At 44.4% G+C, this 21602-nt stretch overlaps 1 protein-coding gene across 2 annotated transcripts in view; it reads right to left on the minus strand.

Moving 5' to 3' along the window:
• Positions 1-21602, minus strand: part of SLC22A18 (solute carrier family 22 member 18) — a 65916-nt gene that overhangs the window by 38850 nt on the left and 5464 nt on the right. For both annotated transcript variants that reach the window (XM_069857738.1, XM_069857739.1), the window contains exons 4-5: positions 19809-19954; positions 18906-19038 (exon numbers count right to left, since the gene is read on the minus strand). In XM_069857738.1, the coding sequence (XP_069713839.1) occupies positions 18906-19038; positions 19809-19954 (279 nt within the window). The remainder of the gene's footprint in view (positions 1-18905; positions 19039-19808; positions 19955-21602) is intronic.

Raw genomic sequence — 21602 nt, forward strand, 5'->3', positions numbered from 1 at the left:
GAAGATTTTGACCCCAGAAGGAGACATCTGCATGAGAAGAGTGAGTCACTCCATTTCAATAATGGGCAAAACCAGTAATTAAAGGTGCACAGTTTGCTTGCTTGGGCAAGCTTTGTATGCTGAAAGCATTAGTGGTCTCACTGTTACTATATTTACTGAACTCCCACAATTAAGTATTTTGTTTCTCTCATCCCATAATGACAATGCTTTCTGAGTGTTAAATATACTGAAAAAGGAGGTTGTTTTGTGTTTCATATTTACAAATTGTAGTAGTTTTCTGCCCTGCACAGATTATAGGACAAACACTAGTGAAGGAATAGCTAAGAAACCTTGTGCAGAATGATGTATTTCCAACTACATTGCTGGCGTACTAGAAAAAAAATTGGGTGGGAGGGGCTTAATATTAACTGAAGCAACTGAAGTTGCTTGTACTTTTTGGAGCAATGAATTGAAAACAAATGTAACGTACTTCATACCATTCAAATGTAATTGCAGTCTTCTATGCATCTTGCATCTATCACTGGATTTCAGCATTGCCAAAGCCCTGAACAAGAACATCTTTTACCTGCAGATATAGTGCAGCGGTTGCATTTTGAGCTCTGCCTAACACACCTTTGCTCTCAGTTGGAGGCACTTCTCTTGAGGACAAAAAGCGCTTTGTTCATTCTCCACACCAGGTTTCACCTTGGCCCCACTACTAAGACCACCTACAGGGATGCCAATTAATATCAGCTGCATTATGCTAAACTGATATTTACAGAAGCACTCAGTGGGAACCACATCTTAGGCAATCTCATATGCAGCCTCTCCACCCAGCCACACATTTACAGCAGAAGCCTACTCCATTCACCACCAAATGATGGCAACTGCAAGCTACCTGACAGACTTGCATGGAAGACTGGGAGCAGAGTGTTTACTGTATTTTTCAGTTGCATTTAATTGCAAATTAGCAGCTGGAAACAAGGAAGAGTGAGCAGTGTTTGAGCAGTCAGCTGCCTGCAGAGGAGTTTGAAAACCTCCAATTATACATTTCTGTAGCTTCAGTGAGCGAAGCGCTGGCCTGCTGCACAGTTGGGGTTTGCTGTACCTAGAAAAATTATGTTTCAAACCATCTGGTCTTGCAAGAGCCAGAAGCTACACATTTTTTTGGCAGGACTTCTTAGAGCCCACCTGAATTGTACAAGGGTAGATGCTACAACCGGGTAACTCAAGGCAGTAGTGGGTCATGTTCTTTGGTGGCTGGCAGTGACAATGATTTTAGACTGGTGCTTGTGATATCCTGGAGCTTTACAGAAGCTGATTGGTGTCAGTGCATGAAGTGTGTCTGCATAAACAGACAAACTAGTTGATGAGGAAATTAATTACCTTTTGAGGTGGCTAGAGGGCTGTTGTTTCTTTTTCTTTTCAGTTCACTATGAAGAGAACTGTGTGTTTTCATTTCACTTCAGTTTTATTTTCAGCAGGGGAAAACATGAAAATATGAAGCTGAAAGAGCTGCCAAGCCTGTTGGACATACAGCACCAGGGAAATACTGGGGTGTCAAGATTACAAGGATCTCCAGACCTGGATCTGCATCAGTCCTTGTAATAGTCCTTATACAAAGTTTTCCCTTTCTAACATACAAAGACAGATCTGACAGTACAGCTGAAAAATTCTCACTTTAAATCTCACAACTCATCTTCATAACACCCCCACATGGGTGATGGTGGTGTAAATACCCCATACGTACTCATGGGGAAATGAAGCTCAGAAACCTAAGTGCTCCGGGAAAGACACATAAAGGTGATGGTGGGGAAAAAAAGCGCCTTACAAATTAGGTCTCTTACATGCAAGTTTAGTGCTTAGATCAGTGGACCACAGTTTATCTCTCCTCTTTCTTTTCCTTGGACCCCTCTAAAGACTTTTCTGCTGTCCCAGCCACAGCATTAATGCAACAGGAACCACAACTCACTGCATCTTGCAGCACCCTGACAACGTAACAATAGCACTGCAATATCACAGCACCGTTGAGGGAAGAAGACCATTTAGCACACACGTGTGGATTTTGAAAGTGACATTCCTATTACTGTTTCAAGAATTTCTTCTGAAGGGCCTTGTCAACACGTGCTGTTGTCAGCTGGCCCATCTCCACACGCACTAGCTGCCTCGGTAACAGGCTTCACCTGGGGATGCATCCTGGAGCCCTGACTCAATTATAGCAGTCAGTGGAAACTTGTCTGAGGAAGGACTGACTAAAAATTTTTAGTCAGTCCTTCCTAAGAAAGTTTCCACTGATGCTATAATTGAAGCTCAAGGGCTCCAGGCTGATCCTCAGGATGCAAGACTCCACCCTGCTTACGAAGAGACAGCTAGTGTCATTATGGAATAAAGGCAGTCTGTAAGAGCTGAAAATGGTTTACAGAATCAAGCCCAACTCAGCAGTGTAACTATGATGGCTACCAAACCCCACTGAAATAGCATCGCCCAGTACAAAGAGCCCAGCCACAGAGCAGAGATAGGAATTAGCAGCAGGAAAGGACTTGACATTCATTGCTCTTTAGTAAGTCATTTTGGATAGCAGCAGTTGAGGAAAAAAGACTATATGAGTTTAGTACCAGTATCTTTATCTTTAATCCCTGCTTCAGATCAAGACTAGTAGTTACACTGCCCTCAAAGGCAATTTTTTATTAAATGACACAAACTAAGCATGGTAGTTAAAGACTGTAGTTACAGATATAGCCAAAAACTGCATTTCAACTACCCCAATAATGAGATTTCCTAAGAAAATATGATGGCATTTGAAGGATGTAGAGATGTTCTTTTGGTGGTTTTTTTTAAGTCTGGTTAATATTTGTCTTTAATTTCTTCCACAGATCTATTTCTTGCAAAATCTGAACACGACTGAAAAAGAGCAGAGAGTACTGAAAGATCACTAAGCACGTGGAAAAATTTATCTCGGGGGAATATGAAAGCCATCTGCCCAAGACTTGCTCTGTGCTCATCTTGCAGACACAAACAGCAGGAGATTGATGCTCTGGTGGTGAACACAAAGTGGCAAACCCTAGTCTTGGCTGGCATGAAAAGAAACAGTACATCCAGCCATCCAGAGAGCTTGTTTAGTTAAAAGCATATTAGCACCTAAGCTAGCCAAGACTTTATCATCTGGAAAATCCCAATCATAAGCACTAGCTGCAAGAAAAAAAAGAAAAACAAAAGAAATCGAAAGGAGGAAAGACTGAGCAGGACAAGCCTGAACATGTTCAGTCTGTCATTCCTGTGTTACAATTATATCCTCGTTCCTCAGAGCAAAAGGCAGTTCAAATAGACAATAAACCCATTTTTAGCTGAAGCGGAACTGAAGTGGTTCCCAGAGATAAGGCAACAAAAGAAATTAAACCCTCCCCTACAGATACCCTTCAGTAAAATATGAGCAGAGAAATAGACTCACCACTTCAGATGTAACTATGGCATTCATCTGAGGAAACAGGACTTACAGTGGTTTCAAACTGAGATTAACTTAGTATACTGATCCTCAAAGTGTGCAGCTGCTTCCTTCCTTTGCTTTGCAGAAATACTAGCTTCTAAGGCTCATGCTAACTTCATTTTATGGGATAGATAGTATTTTATTGTCAGGAAATGTGACTCCATTTTTGGGGTACAACTTAATAAATGCTTCCGTTTAGGTCCCAAGAAATTTGAGCTGAAGCACTGTAGACCATAGGATGGCTTTAGAGCAGGCAAAGCATGAGGGACCAGTTAAAATAGCCAGCAAATAGGTGGTTTCTACTGCTTTTCTTTAGCCCCTAAATGATTTGGGCACAAAAGACTTAGGCCAACAGAGAGACAGCTTAGCACAAGAAAGAAATGAATTAGAGCTGAAAGGCAAGAAAGGGAGAATGCTCCACTTGGGATGGACCTGGGAAGTCTCCAAAGGCACGCTCACTCCATCTCTCTCCCTCCCAGACCAAATCAAGCCAAACTGAAGGCAGGAGGCATAACGATGCCACAATGAGCAAGGTGAAAATAATTAGATTGGCAACAAAAGATGTGAGATGCTATACAACCCTAGACAATGAAATATTTAACAGCTGCAGTCCTAGACATGAGTGGGACAAACAGAAATAAAAGGACCCATCATCTATTACCAAACCATCCAGAAACCATCAAGCACTTACATGGAGAAGTTAGTATAAAGTAAAACAGCTTTTTAAAAAAATATTGTTTAATCTACTTCACCAAGACTTTTATACAGTATGGAAATTGCCCTGATCATTGCTGTAGCTCTGGGGTCTCATTTCCAATGTCCATCCATGTGATGGTAGCAAACTTCAACCCAGCACAGGACAGTTACTTTTTCTAACCATAACTGGGCTGCATGAGAACCTAATTGCCTAACTGGAAAGCCATAAATATTTCAGACTGACTCAGTTCGGATGCGCTGGATTTTTTCCTGCCTTTCACTGCGTCAGGGAATTTCTTCCCCCCTACAGTGCTTAGGAAAGGAGTACATGGCTGAAAAAGTCAGTGGTCATGAATAATCAGGAAGGGACTTTTCCAGAACAAGGCGGTTATGTGAAAAAGTCTTTCTTCTGGGACGACGTTTGCATGACCAAGGGATGATATAATAAATCTGCAAACAAAAAAGCCTTTATACCCCTATGGTGGCTTTTGAAACTTCTCTGCACTGGTATGGTCCTTCACTTCTGTGCAGAAGCATTTCTTTTTTGGGGCAGGAACTTAAGCCCCCTCTGCACCAGGCCAGTTGCCATCTCTGCAGCCACAATTTTATGTCATTCTTTCTGGCTAACGCAATCCTACAGCCCATGTTAACGATGCTGTTTTACTAGGCATGACGTTTGCAGTAGTACTGATGGAATTTATTTCTGCTCTGTGTATAGGGGCTAAGGGCCAAGAGGAGCCCAGAGAGACAAATGTCTTTGCATAGGAGCTCCATCGGCATACAGCTGGAAGCACCTCTGAGAGGCAAAGCCAATGCCTGGACACCAGCATAGAATGACAGAGCAAAAAGAGAAGTAACAAGTGGTATTGCCAGAGAGTGAAAAACCAATGCCAACCCTTCCTCCTCCTCCAAAAAAACCCCAAACCATACAAAAGACAAGCCCCTGTTAGACACTTGGGAGCTGCGGAAAGAGCCACATTGAAAAGGAGTTGCTGAAGTGCAGCCAGAAGATCTATGTGCCAAAATACATCCTTGTGAAGGCAGCCCAAGCACTGTGGGTACAGCCTGGGCACTAAACTGGGGCTGGAAACCCAGGCAGGGTGGAAAAACATGATGTAGATGCTCGGACTGAGGCAGAATTAATGTTTCAGTTTCAGCACAGTCTGTTTGGCAGATGTGGACTTCTGCTGAGAGTTACCCAAGATGCATTTGAAACTCTGGACAAACTCCTCTATTTTTCAGGTCATTTGTTTTTGAGAAGAGGGCCAAATGGAGTTTCAGAGCTGTGAAGCAGACGCTACAGGAATGATGGATGCTGGCCCAAGTCCAGCCTCCCAAGCCTAAGGGGATTTGCTCATGCCGCCAGGAGCAGGGAAACCATTTCTCACCAGCACAGGAAGTCAAGCGCTTGGCAACAAGGGAGGCAGCTCTCCCACAACTCCAGTTACGCAAACAGCTGCCTTCTGCTGGGTTTCAACATGCTTCACTGCTCCAAAAATAATTTCCTGCTTGAATTGATACCATTAGCAGGAGCACAGAATCAAGCATGAACCGTCATGCTGCTTTGCACTGTATCCAGCTAGCCACTGGCTTCTAACAAAAGACCCAATTCCTGGTTTTTGGCAGACGATCAAAATTACGCAGGAGGGAAAGGTAAATGGGCTGATGGCGTAAGGTCTCTCCTCTTCCTCACTGAAGGGTTTTGACGCAAGCCTGGAAGAAAGCACCTGCCGCCTTCGTCCTTCCGGGCCTCTTTCCAGAGTTGAGATTTCCCAAGCCCTACAGCTCGCAACGCTTATGGCATATAACCAATACTCAGCAGCCAAGCAGGAGTCAACGCCAACATAAAGTTCCACGACAAAGTCACTGCTTGGTGGGTGATCAGGAGCTGTGCCAGTCCCAGACAGAGTTGCTAGAGTTCCCTTATGGCATGAGCACCCAAAAGCTAACATCATGCCTTCTTTCATTCCCCACTGGATTTACCTGCATCCCCTTTGGGGACTTGTTGGAGTAATTCCGGTCCGGCTCAGTGCTTTGAGAACAGCAGCACTTTCTGTTCCTAGCTGGACTGGAATTTGGATAGCAAATTTTGGCCTAAGATGCATCTGATTTCATTTTCCCTATTCCCAGCCCAGACATCTGCATGCTGCTTCCCAAGGGCCTGCCTTGGGGGGACTCCTGCAGGGGCCTTCATCAACAGTGCTTTGGAAACCTAAGGAAGCACAGAAAGTCGAAGATGCCAGGGCATCCTTGACAGTATCAGTGAAGTGCCTTTCTTTCTCCTCCTCTGCTACCTTGAAATTAAAGTTGTGCAAAGGCACTCGTTTATGCTTATGAGTTTTAAGCCCAAAGACACCATAAAGCACCATTTCATCTGATCAAGCCTTACCAATCAAGCTTTACCAATCGTTTCTTTTTATAATCATTCTTTGAGCCACACAACATGTTATGAAAGATAACCCTCAGCCATGATTACAGTATAATGGGTAATGAATCCACCACTGTTTTAGGGGAGCTTGGGCAGAAGCTAAACTTGGAAGATAAAGCCATGAAAAGAGAGGAAAGGTCCTATCAGCAGTCCTGCGCAGGACATAACTCCAGGATGACACCTGCAGTTTCCATGTATGAGGCAAAATATGCATCTGAGCTGACCCAAATGGCAGGTGAGGCCCCTCCTGTCACCTTCACAATAAAAGAGAATAACTCTGTGGAGAAGTTGAGTCCCCAGCTGCTGGAAGACCTGAGCCAGGTAGAAAGACAGGACTGGTGGGAAGAGTGTGCAACCTGGTTTCCATGTTCAGCTGACCCATGTCTGCAGCTGCTGCTGCTCCCACAGCCTGAGGGAGTGCAGATAAGCAGCAGTTCAGCTTTTCCAGACATAGCACAATTCCTGTTTACAGCCTCTGGGCTAGACTTTTCAAAAGAAGGAGCTAGATGTCTATTCTTGCAGGAAACCAGGTGTGTAAACAGTTCAATTAATATACCCAGAAAACTGTGCTCTAGCACAGCGAAGAGGGCTAGTGGAGACAAGCCAAGAGCACAGGAGCTGAGGAAGGAAAATACTTTTAAAGAATATGCCTAATTAGAGATGGGCCTGGGCCAAAAGTTTGTATTTGAACACCTGGAATAGCCCTGGGGAGCAGAACTGTAACCTGAACCCAGATCCATGTTTTGTAACTCCTCTCAAAATGAAAGAAAACCCACCCCACCCCATCACACAGTCTGAGCTTCAGGTCTCCAGTAGTCAAAGTCTAGGTATCTGGCTTTCTAGGCTCAATGTTTTGGCCAAGCTATTGTGCTCGGCTGCTGCTGCTGCCTTGTGTCCCTCTTGCCCCACACTGCAAAGCCTCCCCCCTCGCCCCGAGGCCCACTCTGCCCCACTCCAGAGCTAGGTGTTGCTGCTTGGCTGCATGTCCCTGGATCACTGACTCAAGGTGGGGATGCCTTTGTGGTGTCCGACAGCACATCTCCTTTTGCTCCAGCAGCCATAGCATTCTCAGCACTGTGACCAAGCCTCACTTTTCACTGCGCTGCCTTCACCCAGCCCTCACAGGCTACAGCTGCAGCTCCTGGCCAAAGCAAGAAGCCTGCAGCAACGCAAAGCCAAGTGGCTCCACTCATACCTGCCAGCCAAATATTCGCAGAGACCCTCAGTTTTTTATGCCAAAGCTACAGAGTCAGGGCTTGTTTTGAAGGGCACAACCTCCATGGCGAGGAAAGCCCCTCATGCCCTTTATGAGTCCTTGCAGAAGTGGCCATCTTCCTTATCTACCTTATAGCTCAGCTCTTTAGGACAGAAAACTAAACTTCATTCATACCTTACTGTCTCTTTTAAATGCAGATTTTTTTTGTAGCAGAGTAACATTTGGCAAAGAAATGTCAGCCTCATCCCCATAAAACCTCCCTGTTACAGGCATGTCATGCATTTCAGACAGCTTGCAAGGCTGACTAAACATTTACTTTTAGATGGCTCATTTCCAAAGTCCAGAAATAGATACTCGTCCACAATAAAAGAGTGCCCGCGTGTGCCATCAGATTGCTTCATTGCCCTGTTACAGCGTACCATTCACATTCCTGCACTTTCTCCCTCACAGGGTGCCACCCCTGCCTGGCACCGAGCATGCTACCACATCCCCCTCTCAGGGCAGACCTGCAGATAGCAAGGCCTTATCTCTTAGCTAGATTATTCTAGGTAGGTATTCAGCAGTCATTTTTTGCATCATCTGACCCTGGGTTCTGTTAAGCTAAGTTAGGTGACTAATGGACGTGGCTCTTGATTGCTTTCCCTCTCCTGGTGGGCACCTGACCTCTCACCACCACAGAATGGCATGAATAGGCACAGTTGGAGAAAAGCAAATGGAATTTGCTCACACTGGATGCTGCAATAGTCAAGGCAGTGTCTGTGTTTTGGAAACCTTTTGAACAATTTAGTTCCACTGTTATTCAAGGAAGTTTTGTGCCATGGATTTACTTTTCTACCTATTGAAAATTCATCCCTGCCACAGCTGAACCTCCATCCCCAAGAAATAAAACAAGTAAAAAAAAAAAAATAAAATCAGGCTTTATACAAAAGCACAGGAAAAACTTTGTGAATCCTTCCAGGGCAAAGAGATTCCATCTGAAAAGTGCTTGCCACACAGCACCCGGGCAAAATCAAAATGATGCAACTTTTGGTAGGGTGGACAGATTACAGTCAGGCAATTAGACAGCCAGACCATGTAATCACATGCAATGAGAACACATGTGGGTGTAGTGTGAGGTGTAAGCCTAGTGCCACCAACCACAGGCTCCTCCTAAAGGAGTTCTTCAACAAATAGTTTCAAAATTTCTTTTCTAAACGTCAATGGGTCCATCTAGAAGTAGGTCTCTTTCTGCCATCAAAAGTAATTCCTGGAAGACTGGGAAACATCTAGGGCTAAACTAGAAAACATTAGCCAGAAGAATTGATAGATCATCTGTCTCATACCCAATTGTGTTTGGAGAAGAAATCCATTATACAATACAGATAATCTGTTATACAGCTTTGAATCAGGAGAGAGCCTTTCTAAGCTTCTGTAAGAAGTAAGCTTAAACATCTGATGCATGTGCATCTTCGGCTTTAATAGCCATTACTGTCTTTCATCCCCTCTTTATTTAAAGTCTGACAACAGCATTTAAGGCTCTGTCCTCCTGAATGTATTGCTTAGATGCTCCCCAGATGGCTTTTCCAAGGGGATTTCTAATTATTTGGATTTTTTAAAGAAATATCCTGCAGGAGTCTCTTTGGTTTCTGGAGGTTTGCTTCCTTCCTTCCTCTATAAATTTCTTTACCCAGAGCTCTATTTAAAGGAAACATTTCCAATTACTTCAGTACATCTCAGATCACATACCCTGGGGTAAAAGAGAAACAAACCAAATCCTGTAAAAATAAAGATGGTGCAGATTTCAAAAGGATTCACAGTAAAGTTTTGCAATGAAGTAATTAGTCCAAAAGTTTCAGCCCAGAATATCAGGAAATAAATAAACATTTAGAGAGACGGAGAAAGTTAACACTGCATACAAACCACAAAGGATTAGATGTATAGTCCCCTTTCCACCAAGAAAAAGAAATTGAAATCTAAGCAACAATTTCAGTAACAACAAGTAAACAAGAAAACCTCAGATGTTAAAAAATATTCAAAGATTTCAGATCCTGAACTCCCTAAAAGGACCAGAATTCCATAAGTGCTAAATTCCTATCCTCTGAACATCTACATTAGATATCCTCAAATGGGAGACTGAAAGAAAATCCCAGTCATTCCTGGAAAGCCTGATTGCTCTGCTTCTCATTTACATGTTTGTACAGCAAAGCAAATCATTCTTATAAACGTATAGGGTCTGTGTCTTTTCCCAGGTCATCCAAGCCACCTCCCAGATAATAGTTTGTTACAATTACACGTGCCACTCCTCCAAAACAGCTGCTCCATTTCCCCTAAAATGCAATACAACCCTATAGAGTATATTGCCCTGTCTCCTGCAATGGGAGTGCTTCTGCATGCGCTGTGGCGTAGACTCGCTGCCGGATCAACTCACAGTGCTGTGCACTGTTAAGACACTCATGAAGGTGCCCAGCCTCTCAGAACGCACTGTTAGCATTGCCCTCCTTCTGGATCATCATCTCTGATGGTCAGAGGTTCTTAAGAACATTTGCTGCAGCACCCTACACAACACAGAGAAGAGTCGGAGGGGAGCTTGCAATCTGAAGGAGCAACTTGAGGAGCTTGCAATCTGAACGCTACAGAGAACGTTTCCAATGCTGGCAATACCTTCTTCCTTGGCTGTAATAGTCCGTGATTTGTCAGGTTAAAGAGACAAGCCCCAACAAGCACTGGGGTTAGCCTGAAGATGGCCATTCTTGCCCTCTGGCTGCTTTCACTGCCTGGATGCCTCACATACTTTTCGCTCTCTGAGTGGCTGTGAGCAGGGTTTCATAAAGAGACTGCAATTAAATGAAAACCCTGTGTAGGGCGACGGAAGCTGGTATAGTTCATGCTAAGGTCACACCCTTTTTATGCCCCTCTGAGAACCCCATCTGAACAACCTGGCCTTCACCTGGGGCTGCAGTCAACTGGCACCCCGTGATGACGAGGTGTTGCACCTCATCATCCACCTGGCAGCCTCCTGCTCATTGCATCCACCCAGCTGCAATGGCCAAGAAGGGGTTTTTGCCCAAACCCGAACTCTTCCAAAAGGGCTGCTTTTCAACCAGTCCTCTACAGCAGCCATATTTCAGGCAGGAGGAAAACAGGGAGATCAGCAGCAGATATGTTGTCCCCTTTTTTCCCCTCATCATGAGGTGAAGGTCCATTTTGGAAATTCTACTTCCTTCCACCCCAAGCCCCTTGATACCCCGACACACGTAAAGCCACTAAGCCTTTCTCTTGCAGAGCTGTACTCCTCAGCTCCCTGAGTCCTGACTCCTCGTGGTCCACCTTTCACATGCCAAATCCACACATTTCCGTTCATCTCTTCCTTCCCTCCCACCTTCGTCTGATAGTCCTTCCCACACAAGCACCACATCCTTCCTGCCCCAAGCTCACTGTAAGGCTGGGTTCCTTCAGTGAAGCAGATCAGAATGAAATGTAAGCATGACCCTTTAAATCTAAAGGATTAGGAGACATAAAGGAGAGAGCTGTGCATATAAATGTGTATGTGCATGACTAGGGGAAAGCTGTGCCACCCTAGCTCTTGGTGGGCTCAGCTTCGCAGCCCTGCATGTCAGCCCCCATCCTCTGGAACTCCCCCAGCACTGAGCTTTACAGCTGGTTTACCTTGTTTTTTCTACTGCTTTTCTAAACTAGCAGAAGGCTAGCACATGGTTTGGGGAGACATTATAAAAAAAAAAAAAAAAAAAAAAAGATTCCCTAAAAATGGGATAGGAGGTGCACTTACAAAGACTCTGCTTGCCTGGGATGCCAGGGACTAAAGAAGACTTGTCCAGGAAAACTGTATGCATTTGTCCAAGACAGTAGATATTTACATGAGCAAACCTCATGATAGAGACTCTGCAACCTAAAGGCTGCTATCTAAACAGTAATATTGTAAAAGTATTGGCAGAGGAAAGGAGAAGCTATCTCATTGCTCCATACGATGCACGAGGAACATCAGCGTAGAGGGATGGGAAAACTTACTCACATCACTGGAAAACTGCAGCAGAGCCAAGTCCCAAATCCCAGTTCAGGGACTTAACCACAGTCTGTTCTGTGCTTTCTATTTTCTGTTAACAAAGAAAACAATATCTTCCCTGAATTTTGATCCCCAGTGTTACTGCTGGATTCTCTGCTCCGTCATGAAATATTCCAGGAGTGGGAAGAACAGATGAAGCTCCAGTGAGTCATGAGCAGAGACTACTTTTCTGTGCAACCTGCACAGTGATGGTTATATCCAGCCTTCTGATATTGCCGCTGCCAGCAAGACTAGACCCAAAATACTTTGCGCCCTTCCATAAAATTCCAGTTTGGGGCCTTTGGTTTTCCTCTCTCTTTTTTAAATTTTTTTTTCCCCTCCATTTTTTAAAATTATTATTTGGGGCCGTTAATCCAGGCTTGACAAAAAAAAAATCAGCCACCACCTTGGTGCAAACTTGCACAACATCAGTTAACAACAGACCGGGCAGGGCACAGCGCCGCACAGAAACCTAGCACTTCCAAAGCACCAGCTGAGGGGAGCAGTGTTCAAACATCCGTAATTGTTTAGTGAAGGCAACTTCACAAACACATACACTTGTGATTGCGATCTAGCCACCATGTGCCCAAAGCAGGGTTTCGCTCACTCACCGCCCCCTCACTTTCTGACTCCAGGCATGGGGTGGTGAGGCAGGGCATCCTCCCCCAGTGCAGACACAATGAAAGCTGGAGAAGGCAAAGGGGAAATTTCCTTAGCTTCCCCATAGTTAGTCCCCCCCACCTTCCCTTTATCTCCTAACTGTCTCTGTGCTGATGTAACTGATGTCAACCCATAGAGGGACACCAGGCAAACCATGCCAGGACACCCTCTTCCCATGCCTCTGATGCAAAGCTGCCCTTAGCAGCCTCCAGACCTCTGCTGTCCACCCAAGCAGGACAAACCAGACATGTTAGCAAGTTCTGGATACATTCTCCACCCCCTCACTTTTTTTTCCTAATGTATTTTCATCATGATTTCCTTGGGAAAAAAGCAGCAGCAGCTAATCCAAAAGTACAGAGATGCCTGGGAGGGAGGAGGGTGGACATACCCTGTGAGGCGACACAGACACACTCACAGCCCTCCCACCAACCCCTGCAGAAAGCTAAGTGGAAATGAGGGTTTTGAAGGAAAATGAGAGCTCCTGATGAGGATGAGGAATGGGCTATCAATCAGCACCCCATTAACTCAACCCAAGCCCAGACCTCCTCAGCCATGCCCCATACCCTTGAGGGCAGCCACATGAGCAGTTGGAGGAGAGGAAAAAAGTGGCCTAGACCTGAATTGTGTACCAAAAAGCTGTGGAGAGATGAGGTGCATAATTCCTCTACCCAGATCCAGTTAACATAGACCTTACAGACGTAATCTTTGGGACCATGGCTTCCAAAACTATTATAATTGTCATGCAGAGTAAGACTTCTGCCCTGAACCCCACTCCTCCTCCTTTGGGAAAGGGCCCCACCTATGGGTGAAGGACCAAAGAGGAGCTTCTCGGCCCCTTTATCATGCCTTCCTCCAGTGAAGTTCAGACCAGTGGATGGAGGGAGAAGACAGAAGAACCAGGTTTACTGAAGGTGTGCAAAAGAGGAATGAGCGCATCTTTGCACTGGCAGTGTGGTCTTCTAGTGTGTAAACAAGAGAAAGTCAGAACTAAAAAAATCAGAAAGTCAGAACTAAAAAAATCAGAAAGTCAGAACTAAAACTGGTGATCTAGAAGTGGCAGGTGGTATCAGGTAGAGGTTTGTGGAAAGAAAGGGCTGAGGACAAGTTTGGTGCAGACCCATCTGTGCATGGAGGCAGCACAGAAAGGAGAAACTGCTCATGACCTGCGTGCTGATGACTTCTGCTATGTTCATGATCCAGCATCAAACTTCAGCACTGCATCCACAGGTATAGCAAGTGGATGGCCAGAGCTAGTGCTTTGGTACTTTGATGTCAAGGAAGCAGAATGCTAGCTAGGCAGACTGTTCTCTGAGCTGTTTCAGGCCTGCTTCATGAGGAGGTAAATGGTGCTACAGAAGAGCTTGTGCTTCTCTATCAACCACAGAGTCTGAATGGTAATTTTAGGTATAGCTGTCCAAGATTAGGCAAACTCCATCCAGAGTGCACTGAGGCAGTTCTGAGGCTCAAGAATAGGTTAAAAAAGTCATCCAAACTAGAAAGCTATGGTGCTAGCACTGGAGAGGATGAGAAAATAGCATAGACCTGATCTGTGAGCCAATGAGTTGTAGAGGGACAAGGTGCATGACCCTTTATCCAGACCCAGTTAACACAGACTTTACAGACATAATATTTGGGACCATGGCTTTCAAAACTAAGATTGCTGTCATGCACTAAATGAGGAAAAAGAAGCTCTGGATATAGTTTTATTTTCACAGCAGGCCCTCTGCACCTTTGCCAATCCATTAGCTCCTGGACAAACAGCCAGCCTGTTTGCTGCCTCCTCCCCATCTCTCCCATGGCACCACAGAGCTCGATCAACAGTGACAGACCATGTTGCAGCTTGTGGATGACTTACTGGCAAGCAGACACCACCTCCCTCTCTCCACAGTCCCTTGACACAAAGGACAAAGCAATGCCTGTATCTGCGTCACTGATCCATGCTGCTTGGCTGATCATCCCAGGCAGTTTCTACTGGAAGGGAGCAGGAGCAGCTCCTGACAGCAGAATGCCCTGCTTTGTCCCAAAACAGAGCACAACTCTTTCACCCTTTGCCATGTTCCCACCCGCCTTCCCAGCTTCCAACCTTCAGCCCTTTCAACACCCACAGTCTTTCCACTCTGCCACGAAGCAATGAGAAATTCCCTGCCAGAGCACATTGTTCAAATGGTTTATTGAAAAGAAATGCAATTCCCTACTCCAGGCAAACAAGCTCCTTATTTTCCCCTTGAGGAAGAAGAATAATAGCACAGCCAGGAAAAAAAACCTATCCCCAAAGCCTGCTGTAATAATATTAAATAAAAGACCAAAGGAGGTTGGCCAGGAAAATCCCAAGTTCAAAAGAATAATTGCTCCAAGAGATTTAAGCCTAAAGCTGAGTCACTAAAGTGAAGAAATCTCTCCTTGTCCATAGAAAGCAAACAAATCTTAGGTCATGCAGCAAAGCTTCTGCATGTCCGTGTTAGAAAGAAAGAAGAAAGAAGTGAAATGCAATTAATCATAGTCCCAGAAGAAAGGATGAAATCTCTGTAATTAGCTAACTAGGCTCATCTTCCCACTTCTGAAGACTAATCCAGCCTCCTTCTTCCACCCTTCACCCACAGCACTGCTGTGAAAGCCTACTATAAATACCATATCACTTCTTTCCCTGGATACACACTCACCTGCAGCCTGTGGTCCCCTAACAGCTTTCCAGTAAGTGTACAGGGAGGGGGAAACATGTGCAGAGCGCAAACAGGTCATTTTCTTAGTCACCTTTTGTGGATTAGCTGTGATGTAGTTGGCAGGCTCACTAAGAACCTGGACTTAGCTGAACTACAGGAAGCTATTTTCAAGATAGGTGTTTTATAATCACAAAACTGATTAATGAGCAGAAAACACCAATTAAAAAAAAATATAAACATGAAAACACTTTTCAAATTATTAAAATTACCACTGCATTTGTTAATAAAATGGCTTATTCCTAATCCTCAGGTGGTGTAAATTTGCCTGACCATCACCCTGCCCATAGAAAGCATGTTCTTTGCAGCTGTATGCACTGTTCATACAGAGGTGAGCGGACAGGATTATAAAATAAAAGCAAGGTCTCCAGCAATTAAATTTAGTAGGGTGGAGACAAGTGCAAAGTAGCTCCTTGATTTGCAAAAGGCAAAGTCACATTTCACAGCTGAAACATGTCCAGGTCTAATTAAAAGTCACAATTCCTTTACTGCAGCTTCATTCAACGTTTTTGAAAACTTGGGGGGAAAAGGGTAGTACTTTAGAGAGAGGAAGAAGAAGGGCTGGAGCTGGTAGCTACAGCTTAGGAGTGGAGGTCAGAATCTGACATCCAAAAAATCCTATGAAAATCAGAACAACCCATTCAACTTCCATGGGGCTTTCTTAACAAATAAGGGTTGACAAATATTATTCCAACAATGAAAGCAATGACAGACCAGCTCTTTAGGTCAAGTACATAATTTGTAAATATAATACAGTGGAATAATACCAAAATGACATCAACTGAGGAACTGAGACTGATTTCTACACCCTCTTTTGTGTACAAACCACTGCTAACATATGAATAAAGCTGTCAACAAAAGATGGGGAACGCCAGCCAGCTTTGTGGGGAGAGAGAGTGAAGAACGCAGAGTGGACAGAAATCTCCAGCTTTGCTCTTCCATGACATGGCAGAAATGCTTATTTTCAAAGGAAGGAGAATGGGTCATTCTTCTATGAAAAAAAAAAAAAATAATGGAAGTGATTATGTAGCTCCAAGTACAGCTGGAGACTTCCTGTACAAACATGGGAAACTGGGAGGGATAGTTAACAGCCAGTCTGCAGGATACAGCAACAGGACCAAGGAGCCTCAGGTACATCCATAAAACCATAGCCAAAAGCCTTTCCCTCCAGGTCAGTGCTGCAGACACAGCCAGAGGTGCTGTGGATGCTCCTGGGGCTGATTTGTGGCACATCTGCTCACAGGGCTGAGTTCTCACCACCAACATCAGCCCAAACACTAAAAATCAGTAGAGTGCTCCTCTAATCGTTACAGAACAACTGTACAGAACAGCTAAACACAGTGTCAGAGCAAAGGTAGGATTTGACTGCAGCAAAGGTGGCTAACAAATGCCCAGAGTGGCCTCCTTGTGCAGTCCTCTAGCCCAGAGATGCTGTTCAAACAACTCTCTGCGCATCAGGGTGGTTGGAAGGGGCCTGCCGGCACACTGGGGTTTATACCTTCTTAGTGGGAATTCCTACCATCCTTCCAGGGGGATGTTTTTCTACCTCGTGGAGAAAAACAGGTGCTGCCGGCAGACAGGATGCTTTCCCCAGTCCTGGCAGGAGCGGCTCCAAACCTGCTGCTGGGGGTCCCAGCAGGGTCCTCCAAAGGCAGCGTGTGAACTGTGAGCCGAAGCTGCCCTCCGCCGGTTGCAAGAGAAACAGCCCTTTGCGCTGGGAAAGTCAAAAGCTGGGGAGATTTTCATGTGCAGGTCCCTTACTTTCCCATAATTACAGGTAGCGCTCACTTTTCTTAGCATCACATTGCAGGCACAAAATTGTAAGGGCCAGAAGCTTTCAAAATAAGCACAACTTGGGGAGTCTGGAAGCATCCTGCTGTCTGACAGCACAAAGCCCTGACATCCAAAAGCCAGGCTGCATTCAAGTGCCTCTAAGTAATTAACAGGATTCTCTCCCGCTGCTGATTTTTCTATAAACCAGTGGCTGATGCCCACAAAGGAAAGTAAAACTCCATAAATTTTTACTAGATAATAATGCTACTTGAATGCTGATGCTTAAATATGGGCACATAAGCAAAGATCAAGCTGAGAACTGAGGTAAACTTTATGACAGTTAACACACAGAAGGGCTACAGTCACTGTATTTGATTAAAACTAATACTTATTATAACCCTGTTCAACCATTAACATCTATAAACACTTTAAAATCCTGAACTAGTTAATATTATGTACAACCCCGATTTTCATTTTATGTAACCACATAACAGCTACAAAACTACTCCTCCTAGCCAGACTCGTGTTAATTGGCCAGCACTGAAGAGGCACCAAGAATGAAAGAATTAAAGAAAATCTTTTCAAGTTTCAAGTGAGAGGAAGAAACTCCCGAGATTGTCTGCAGCAATTAATTTGCCCCAACACTGGCAAGGTACAGTAGCAAACAGTTTGCAGAGGCCACTCTCTAAGGCTCAAGGTTGAAGTCTTCTACTCAATTAAACTTTGCAAGGATTTGAGATGCAAAGTAGCATCACTTATGCACCTGTGAATGGATGTGGGTGCACAGCAAGACTCAGAGCAATGCGTGATGCCTAACACCATAACCAAGTGTGCCCTGTGCAAAACACACGGGTGATGTATCACCATCTACAGTCCGCAGCGCTTACGGACAAGGCAGCCCCAGGTCAGTGTGGGGGTGAGAGGCAGCTGCAGGCAGCATCAGTGGGCAGGCTGGCAGGGACACCTAGCAGACACTGACACTTACCAGCTACACTGATCTCTTCCAGGACAAGCCCAATTACTGAAAATCAGAGCTTCCCCTAATGATCTTTAATTTCTGCTCTACAATGCAGAGCTTCTATAATGCTCACAAAGGTTGGAAAAAAATTATTTCCTTGCTAACCTGAATCTGCAGAAGCAAATGTCCATACTAAAAGAGGCAAAGCAAGAGAAATGCTTACAAGTTTGCAAGGGACTTTTTTCCCCACCAGAGAAATGCCGGGGCATCTTCCAGGAAGATTGCAGCCACCTGTGCTTACTTGCCTGCAAAATTCTCTGACACACCACACCTTTTAAGCTTCCTTTACTAATAATGAACAAGGAGAAGTAAATTAAGTAAAATCAGGCATTTATTTCCTACAGCAGCACATAAGAAAAGGTGGTAGCCTGCTATGACATATGCCAGGCTGTGAGAAGCACACAGGGAAGCAGCAAGTTTGTACTTCATATTGCTGTGACAGAGCTTGACTTCCTTACTCTTCTCCCTCAACTCAAGGCCTTGCTCTATATCAAGCATCTGCAAGTACATCAGTTCCCCACAGGTTTCACACTGCTCTCGATTTCCATTTCTTGGTTATTCAACACTGTTTCCTAAAAGCAATTGATGCAGTATGTGCTGATTTTCAGCACTCCCCTCCAAAGAGCAGGCAACTGGGAGACAGAGAGAATCCATTTGTCACTTCAAGTTGTTTTCCAATCAATTTAAGTAGACAGAAGAAGAGATTTTCAACAAGGTCACCTTAAAAACAGTGGGACTAGTTCTGTGCAGCAGTATGGAAAGCGAAGTTTTGAGTCTGGTATGATATCACTGCCACCAGCAGTAAGATAGTAAAAGCTGAGGGGAAGCAAAATACCCTTTAGTAGCTCCCTCAACGGTTGCAACAAAACCAACACCAAACAAGTGGTCCACTCACCTGAATTTGGTGGAAAGGACACCTCCCAAGGCAGAACCAATGATGATGCCTATTCCAAAGCAAAGACCCAGTTTCCCCAAAGCATCAGCACGTTGGGAAGGAGTAGTCAGGTCTGTAATAACCTTCTGAGCACCTGCAGAGAAACAAATCCCCAGAAAGAAGCTTGTCATGAGGTCTAAGAGCAGGTATAAATTTTTAGGCTACAGGAACAGTGCCTGCCACAACACAGTCTTTGCAACCCCAGGGCAAATGCTTGTGCACACTCCTGAGTGGAATTGGTTCAGCCCATCTGTTGTAGGGAAAAAACCACTCAAACCACTGAAACAAACCACTTCACAAGTGGCAAGAGGAGGCTTAACACCTATGAACTTGTGTTCCCTTGCATAAGTTATGAGGACTTAGGGTAGTTAAAGGTTGTTGAATGTTTTTTACTAGAAACATCTAAGAGAGATGAACTAAAGCAGAACAGCTTGGTGGGTAATGGAAGGTATTTTTGTAACCATATTTCATTTTGACTAATAAGCTCATTTTACAACAAGAAGAAACAGAAAAGCTCTCCTACAAAACAACCTGGTTGCAAGAAATCAGCTGAGAAGTTTGGGATAACACTGTTGCCAGCAAGTGTTCATCACCCATGTCTAGATGGTGAAATCCAAGCAGTTTTCTCAAAGCATACAGGAGGATGAATGTAGGACTATCGCTACCATCCTTGCTTGCCTGCTGCTTTCCATAACCAATACACCTGCTGCTTCATGTTCTCACCATTTCACCCGCAATAACCACCAAATGTTTCTCCAGCCTTCTTCCATGCTGTTGAGTCTGTTGACTTCCAGCAACGTGAACAAGAGTAGAATCAGGCTATAAATCAAATTTGGAAAGTCACTCAGCCCTTATCAACCTTACCTGGTAGCCCATGCATGAATACCGCCGGCAGCCTGGATAGGAAGAGGAGGGGGATGCTGGTGGAGACAGACATGAGCAGGAAGAAGGCACTTCCAGATGCACAGGAGAGAATTAAGGCAGCTCGGGTGCCAAATTGATCTGCAAACCTGGTACAGATATTATACAAGGTTATCAAAAGTGGGACCACACATCACAAGTATGATGCACCAAGATCATAGACTCATAGAATCATAGAATCACCAGGTTGTAAGAGACCCACCGGATCATCGAGTCCAACCATTCCCATCAAAGATGGATGGAGTTTCTCAACCATCTTGCTCAAATTTATCTATCCTAGAAAGCGCCGATCAGATTCTCAGCAATACTCTGTTCCCAAAAGAGATCTAGATTTCAGAGGAGCTTAACTCCCTGGGTAGCCTCTTTTCTTTGCTGACTACCAGCAATACAAAACTTTGCCTTGCAAATACTCTAAGCAAACTCATCAAAACTGGAAGCTTTGCTTGGAGGAGAGGTGCAAGGACCAGTGCTGAAGCACCAGCTGCCCACCTGGGAAGGTAGGCACTGACCCTTCGGTGCATCATGGAAACGTGCAGATGGCTGCTACTGCTCAGCATCTCTCTAGACTCCTCATAAGCATAAGATAATGTGTGCTTGCTTAAGTCCCTTCCACTGGCCTTTCCATTAATAAAGGTGATTCACCTCAGAGCTGCAGAAGGCAAGTCACAGTCAGAAGCAGTTATGGCAGCTCAGCTCAGTAACTCATTCAATGTTATCACGTCAGAGCACATGCTGCTCTCACATTTTACTCTGTGATTCTTAGAGTTGGTTCAGAACAGTGAAACAGCCTAGCCAATTTTTTAATTCAGGTCCAATGGCAATACAAATTATTCCAATGTCTTCCAATGGGCGTTGTAAATACTTCTTCATTTAAGTTCAGTAAAGACTTCACAATAATGACTCAAATTTGCTTCTGTTTGAGGAAAAAAAACCCAAACAGCCAGATGAGGTTTTGGTTTGAGCTTTATTCAACTCCAAGATACTTTAAAAAGCTAAGTTAGACAAAGTCAAAGAGTACCACAGAAAAGTTTCTGAGTAATTGGGACCGAGATTGCTACAACGTAGGTCTTAGAGTTTTTCACTCCAATTCCTCCTTCCTTCATTTTATTGAAGGTGCATATTGCAGTTATCAGATACATGTTGACTTGCATGGTAATTGGTTGTGTTTACACTAAAAGAAACAACCCTTTCCCAAACGCCAAGGCGGGTCTACGAACAAAGCTAAGCGTAAGTAATTAAAGGTGTTAGTGTTGAGGAAGAGGTACAGGTAAAAACTTAGCTGTTTTCATGAAAGCCAGGGAATTTTATATTAGCTATTTATAACCTAAAGACCAAGATCCACTACGTAGTCTGGAGCGTTTGTTGTTTTGTTACTTAAGTGCAAATTCAGTGTTTCATCTTCTCATGGCTGTTCAGGAGCATTAAGCAAGAAAAACAAGGAAAACTTACCCAAGCTACACGTTTATCTCTCTTATCCCCTTCCTTCCCATTTTCTCTTTATCTGCCTCGAAGTAGCCCCACATGTAAGAAAATCCTTTTTATCTCCAACCTATATTGCAAATTTCGGCTTCAGTCTGGCAATACACACTTTCAGTCCCATCTACATCAGTAGGAGCCCAAACACAAATGGATTCTAGTTTGCTGTTTTCCTTTCTTTTGGCATCTCTTCTGTACATTAGTGAATGACACACACAAAGGAAAACCAGATTTCAGATGGCAACAGATCCAGAGGAGAAA

Source organism: Phaenicophaeus curvirostris, chromosome 5 (assembly GCF_032191515.1).
Source record: "Phaenicophaeus curvirostris isolate KB17595 chromosome 5, BPBGC_Pcur_1.0, whole genome shotgun sequence".
Lineage (NCBI taxonomy): Eukaryota > Metazoa > Chordata > Aves > Cuculiformes > Cuculidae > Phaenicophaeus > Phaenicophaeus curvirostris.